Genomic DNA, 6,804 nt, shown 5'->3' on the forward strand with positions numbered 1-6,804 from the left:
TGGGGTCTGGATAGGTATAAACAGTATAGTAGTGGATCTGTAGGGTCTGGATAGGTATAAACAGTATAGTAGTGGATCTGTAGGGTCTGGATAGGTATAAACAGTATAGTGGTGGGGTCTGGATAGGTATTAACAGTATAGTAGTGGATCTGTAGGGTCTGGATAGGTATAAACCGTATAGTAGTGGATCTGTAGGGTCTGGATAGGTATAAACAGTATAGTGGTGGATCTGTAGGGTCTGGATAGGTATAAACAGTATAGTGGTGGATCTGTAGGGTCTGGATAGGTATAAACAGTATAGTGGTGGGGTCTGGATAGGTATACACAGTATAGTAGTGGATCTGTAGGGTCTGGATAGGTATAAACAGTATAGTAGTGGATCTGTAGGGTCTGGATAGGTATAAACAGTGTATTAGTGGATCTGTAGGGTCTGGATAGGTATTAACAGTATAGTGGTGTATCTGTGGGGTCTGGATAGGTATAAACAGTATAGTAGTGGATCTGTAGGGTCTGGATAGGTATTAACAGTATAGTAGTGGATCTGTAGGGTCTGGATAGGTATTAACAGTATAGTAGTGGATCTGTAGGGTCTGGATAGGTATAAACAGTGTATTAGTGGATCTGTAGGGTCTGGATAGGTATAAACAGTGTATTAGTTGATCTGTAGGGTCTGGATAGGTATAAACGTACAGATTGGACAACATTAAAAGAGTTTAGGGCCAAGGAGATGGGTAAGGATAGATCCTAATCAAATCCATAGCAACACAGAGGGCAGCAGAGGGTACAACACTGTTTAATGATTGGCAGAACTGTGTTCAGGAGGGTTCTGGCTGCCATTCATCCCCAGTGTTCTATTCTAGAATTCAGTTAGAATGTCATCCCACTGACATTCCAGTTCCGTAGCCATTCATCCCCAGTGATCTATTCTAGAATTCAGTTAGAATGTCATCCCACTGACATTCCAGTTCCGTAGCCATTCATCCCCAGTGATCTATTCTACAATTCAGTTAGAATGTCATCCCACTGACATTCCAGTTCCCGGAGCCATTCATCCCCAGTGATCTATTCTACAATTCAGTTAGAATGTCATCCCACCGACATTCCAGTTCCGTAGCCATCTAGAACCCTTTTTCACATTTCCTCCCATTCTAAAATAAAGAACTCAGGGCTGTACTTTTTAAATATGTACCTGTATATTGGGATAGATTTGAAACATGACATGTTCTTGGTTTTATATTAGTAGTTCATACATGTCTGGGAAAGTTTGAAAATGTTGCGTGATCCATTGTTATATTTCAATAGATGTCGAAAGAGTAATGTTGTAAATATAGTTTGATCAAAATTGTGTGTGTGTGTAAATTGGTACCAGTATAGAGTGTGTTGGGAGAAATGCTGAGGGGAAGATTTGTTTAACAGTCTTTTGTATAAATTTGAAAGTCAATTTGTGTGCGATAAAAAAAAAAAAAAGGGTTTCTTTTAGAGGCAATAAATGTTACATTTTGGCCTTCATTTATTTGACCTTTTGGCCTCTGTGTTTCGGCTATGTGCTGGTTTGATTGTCAACGCCTCTGAATCTATGTAGTAAAAGTGTTTAGTAAAATGGGATTTTATATCCAGGACTCGTTTTTCGAAAAGTGTCTCAGTAGAAGTTAGAAGTTCTGATCTAGGATCAGGTCCATATCAGGGTTGGGGTCAATTCCATTCAGTAAAATATTTAGAAATTGTTGCATGTTGCAATTCATTTTTGTTCAGTATAAAATGCTTTATGATGTACATGTTTGTTTCCGTATCTCAAGTAAAGACACATTGCTCATCACATGACACACTTTATTGACAGATGAATTCAGACATGAAAACCTTCAATAGAATACACTGCTTTCTGTAAAGTTGTACAAAACGGACACGTCTGTTAACCGAGCGTTCACTGCAACACTGTAAAAAACATTTTTTTGGGGGGGGGGTTATCTCTAGGGGGGGTATCTCTAGGGGGGGAGGGGTTATCTCTAGGGGGGGTCTCTCTAGGGGGGAGGGTATCTCTTCAATGTACAAAACATCCTGAATACACCAAATGTCACCCTGACCACACACACACACACACACACACACACATAACACACACACGTCACATAACACCTGTTGATCTACACACCCACACACCACTATTCTACAGTCTCAGTTTTGTAATTCGAGGCGTACCCTCTCCCCCACTGCTATACCTCTCCTCTTCCCCCTCTTCCTCCTCCAGTTGTAAACTCCCAGAGGAAAACCTCATCCTAGCCAGAGCATTGGACCGTACCACTTTACCCAACGGGGGTACTGGGCAGTAGTATGGGTAGATTACTTCTGGGTCTGAATCACTGTAGCTTCCACCAGCCCCCCCTAGAACACACAGCGAGGTGGGCCGGTCTGGCAAGGGTGAGGAGCTTAGAGGCAGGTAGGAGGGTCTTTGTGGAGTCTGGTGACGTGATAGGTGGGGGTAGTAACCTAAGGGACGGAACTCAGAGGCGGGGTTGGAGGCGGGGACTACTCTGGGGAGCTTAACGTCCGGTTGGCTGGTGGCACGACGAGGAAGTCCAGGCAGGAAGTTGGAGTCGTCGCTGTAATGTCCTGCCTCTATTCTCCCGACGTCGAAACTCCTGGCTGCGTTTCCGCTCAAGAACCCACCGTGGTAGACCCTGGTCAATCCCAGCCCGGATGGGCGGAGATTCCGCCTGAGTGGCGACAGGGAAGACGAATCAGAGCGTGTGTAGAGAGAAGGGTGTGTCAGCCCCTCCAACAGGGTGTGGTCTAAGCGTTGCATCTGCGGGAGACGCTCCAATGAGGTTACGGCACCGTCCAAAAAGTAGGCATGTCCGTGCGGATAGCTGGCCAATGGGAATGTTGGAAGGACTGGATGGAACTGGTAGGCGGGGTTATTGGGATATAGGAGGACCAATTGCTGCGCGTCGGAGGCAGGCTGGGGTTTGGGCCGAAGTCTGGCCCTGCTGTTACCGTGGTGATGCCCCGCCCCTCCCTGCCGTTGCCCCCCTGCCCTCCTCTCCTCGATGTCTACCGATGTAGAGGCGGACCTTTGCTTAGGAGAGGCCGTTGATTGGTGGAAAGCTTGTGGGAGGCGGGACCGCTGCAGTTCCGTGGAGAAGACCACTTCGACAGCTGATTGGCTACGTTTAGGGTTAGCTCCTCCCACTTCCTGTTGTTGTCTTTCCACTTCCTCTTCGCTGTGGCTTCCGGGGCGCGGGAACAAGTGGGACTGCTCATAGAGCTGGAGATGCGCGCACACACACACACACACACACACACACACACACACACACACACACACACACACACACACACACACACACACACAAAAGACAGCAAGAGGTGGATAAACATGTTCATGTAGATTATTGAATTTGTCATTGGTAGGGTTGCCGCGATATCAGTATCGCCTAGATACCCTCGTTGGAAACAAACTGTTTCCATGTTGTCATCCAGAATCACGTGTATTTATTTTCCAAGCTACACTAAATATTTTACATGAAGCTTTTTTTTTTAAAAGGACCAAAGAGGTTAGTTGCTCTGTGTGTTCCTCATAGGTGAAATTGGGACATGTCCACCCCCCCCCCCCATATTCAGATTCATTTGATTGATTCATCCTCCACTATAAATTTATATCAAGTAAAAGTATATGAAAAATGGAAAATAGGAGCGGCAGGTAGCCTAGTAGTTAGAGCGTTGGACTTGTGACCGAAAGGTTGCCGGATCGAATCCCCGAGCTGACAAGGTAAAAAAAATACAAATATGTCATTCTGCCCCTGAACAAGGCAGTTAACCTTAACCTCGTTAACTGTTCACAGAATAAGGTCTGGAGACAGACTCAGGGGGGGTCAGGAGACAGACTCAGGGGGGGTCAGGATCGACATTCAACAACACATGTTAGTCTTTGTCCATGGTATGTTCACACTCAATTATTATAAGAAAAACAAATGCGGACTGGAGATAAGGGAAGGCCGACTCCACCTATAATACAATTCATCTTCTGTAATATTTCCCTTGAAATACCTTTGTTACCGATGGTGACGACTTCCCCTTCCATTTCAGAATTCTGTCAGTCCCCCCGTCGTGTACTCCCTGTTCACTCATGACTGCACGACTCCCAACACCATCATTAAGTTTGCAGATGACACAACATTGGTAGGCCTGATCACCGACAGCGACAAGTCAGCCTATCAAAGACCTGGCCAGGTGGTGCCTGGACAACAATACTTATTTTCCACCATAATTTGCAAATAAATTGATAAAAAAATCCTACAATGTGATTTCCTGGATTTTTTTCTTCTCAATTTGTCTGTCATAGTTGAAGTGTACATATGATGAAAATTACAGGCCTCTCTCATCTTTTTAAGCGGGAGAACTTGCACAATTGGTAGCTGACTAAATACTTGTCTGACCCACTTTACATTATTAGTTATTTAGTTATTATTTTTTTGTTGTTGTATTTTTCTTAACTGCATTGTTGGTTTAAGGGCTTGTAAGGTACATGTAGCTAATAAAGTTTGATTTGAAAATCCCCCTTCATATCACCTCGAGACACATAATATGGCAAACTATTATTCACATTATTATCCTCATTACTATTATTCACATTATTATCATCATTACTATTATTCTAGATTTTTCAGTAAATTGATTTTTCTCCCTGTGGTTGCTAGGTAGAGTCGATTTTTCTCCCTGTGGTTGCTAGGTAGAGTAGATAGATTTTTCTCCCTGTGGTTGCTAGGTAGAGTAGATAGATTTTTCTCCCTGTGGTTGCTAGGTAGAGTCGATTTTTCTCCCTGTGGTTGCTAGGTAGAGTCGATTTTTCTCCCTGTGGTTGCTAGGTAGAGTCGATTTTTCTCCCTGTGGTTGCTAGGTAGTTGTCGATTTTTCTCCCTGTGGTTGCTAGGTAGAGTCGATTTTTCTCCCTGTGGTTGCTAGGTAGAGTAGATAGATTTTTCTCCCTGTGGTTGCTAGGTAGAGTCGATTTTTCTCCCTGTGGTTGCTAGGTAGAGTAGATAGATTTTTCTCCCTGTGGTTGCTAGGTTGAATAGATTTTTCTCCCTGTGGTTGCTAGGTAGAGTAGATTTTTCTCCCTGTGGTTGCTAGGTAGAATAGATTGATAGTTTACCTGTTTGGAGACGTCTGTGAGGAGGTCAGGAGAGGATCTACACTGTCTGGACTCTGACTTACAGTAGGACCTAATGGGGAAAGAGACAGGGTTTAACACCCACACACACACACACACACACACACACACACACACACACACACACACACACACACACTGTCTTCCCACCTTTCGAAAGGTCTGTGTTTTTTCTCCCCTGTGGGCATATACTCCATCAACTGTTTCTGGGTCCTGCCACTGAAACAGAACACATTCAGTATCAATCACCTGAACACACAGTGTGTGGCTTTCATGTATGTGTGTCTGTACCCAGTGTGTCTGTACCTAGTATGTGTCTGTACCCAGTATGTGTCTGTACCCAGTATGTGTCTGTACCCAGTGTGTGTTTGTACCCAGTGTGTCTGTACCCAGTGTGTCTGTACCCAGTGTGTGTCTGTACCCAGTGTGTCTGTACCCAGTGTGTGTCTGTACCCAGTATGTGTCTGTACCCAGTGCATCTGTACTCAGTGTGTGTCTGTACCCGGTGTGTCTGTACCCAGTGTGTCTGTATGTGTGTCTGTACCCAGTGTGTCTGTACCCAGTGTGTCTGTATGTGTGTCTGTACCCAGTGTGTCTGTATGTGTGTCTGTACCCAGTGTGTCTGTATGTGTGTCTGTACCCAGTGTGTCTGTACCCAGTGTGTCTGTACCCAGTGTGTCTGTATGTGTGTCTGTACCCAGTGTGTCTGTACCCAGTGTGTCTGTACCCAGTGTGTCTGTATGTGTGTCTGTACCCAGTGTGTCTGTATGTGTGTCTGTACCCAGTGTGTCTGTATGTGTGTCTGTACCCAGTGTGTCTGTACCCAGTGTGTCTGTATGTGTGTCTGTACCTAGTGTGTCTGTACCCAGTGTGTCTGTATGTGTGTCTGTACCCAGTGTGTCTGTACCTAGTGTGTCTGTATGTGTGTCTGTACCCAGTGTGTCTGTACCCTGTGTGTCTGTACCCAGTGTGTCTGTATGTGTGTCTGTACCCAGTGTGTCTGTATGTGTGTCTGTACCCAGTGTGTCTGTACCTTGTGTGTCTGTATGTGTGTCTGTACCCAGTGTGTCTGTATGTGTGTCTGTACCCAGTGTGTCTGTACCCAGTGTGTCTGTACCCGGTGTGTCTGTACCCAGTGTGTCTGTACCTAGTGTGTCTGTATGTGTGTCTGTACCTGTATCTGAAGCTGGATCCTTTGCTGGACAGCAGAGTCTTGCTGCGTGACTGGGGCTCTTTGGCCAGTCTGAAGAAGGCATGGTACTCAACGCAGGTCTTCCAGAAGGACTTAGAAACGTCTCGACTCGCCATCGCAAACTCTACCGTGTCCTTAAGGGACGGCTGGTGGGCACACGCGTGGTAAATACAGGTATGTATGTTTTTTTGTTAAGAAGTTGTCTACTTTAAAGAAGTTGTACACACTAAAATGTATCTTCTCTTGAAATTTCCTTAAAAACACTGTTATTCATTCCTGAAAATGTGAGATATGTAAATACACTTCGGCAGGCAGAGGAATTAAATAATATGAAACAGTCTTACAAAGTTGAATAGAACAGGCTTGGGTAATAGGAGTTCCGGACCTTATATGGTCATGTAGTTTGATGAGGAAGTGAATATGGTTGGGTAATAGGAGTCCCGGA

The 6,804-nt window shown here is 44.8% G+C and overlaps 2 protein-coding genes across 2 annotated transcripts in view; one reads left to right on the plus strand and one right to left on the minus strand.

Annotated features, from left to right (window-relative positions):
* LOC109876458 (serine/threonine-protein kinase 26) overlaps positions 1-1,816 on the plus strand; it is a 16,961-nt gene extending 15,145 nt beyond the window's left edge. Inside the window, exon 13 of the mRNA XM_031791677.1 lies at positions 1-1,816. This exon is cut by the window's left edge and continues 994 nt beyond it. The gene's annotated coding sequence lies outside the window, so the exon portion shown is untranslated.
* Positions 1,814-6,792, minus strand: LOC116353925 (FERM domain-containing protein 7). Its single transcript, XM_031791676.1, has 4 exons — positions 6,342-6,792; positions 5,318-5,386; positions 5,150-5,219; positions 1,814-3,262 (listed from the first exon to the last, which is right to left on the minus strand). The coding sequence occupies exons 1-4, from the start codon at positions 6,473-6,475 to the stop codon at positions 2,165-2,167; spliced, it is 1,371 nt and encodes a 456-aa protein (XP_031647536.1). The 5' UTR covers positions 6,476-6,792; the 3' UTR covers positions 1,814-2,164.
* Positions 6,793-6,804: the final 12 nt, after the last annotated feature.

Source organism: Oncorhynchus kisutch, linkage group LG16, assembly GCF_002021735.2.
Source record: "Oncorhynchus kisutch isolate 150728-3 linkage group LG16, Okis_V2, whole genome shotgun sequence".
In the NCBI taxonomy this organism is placed as follows: Eukaryota; Metazoa; Chordata; class Actinopteri; order Salmoniformes; family Salmonidae; genus Oncorhynchus; species Oncorhynchus kisutch.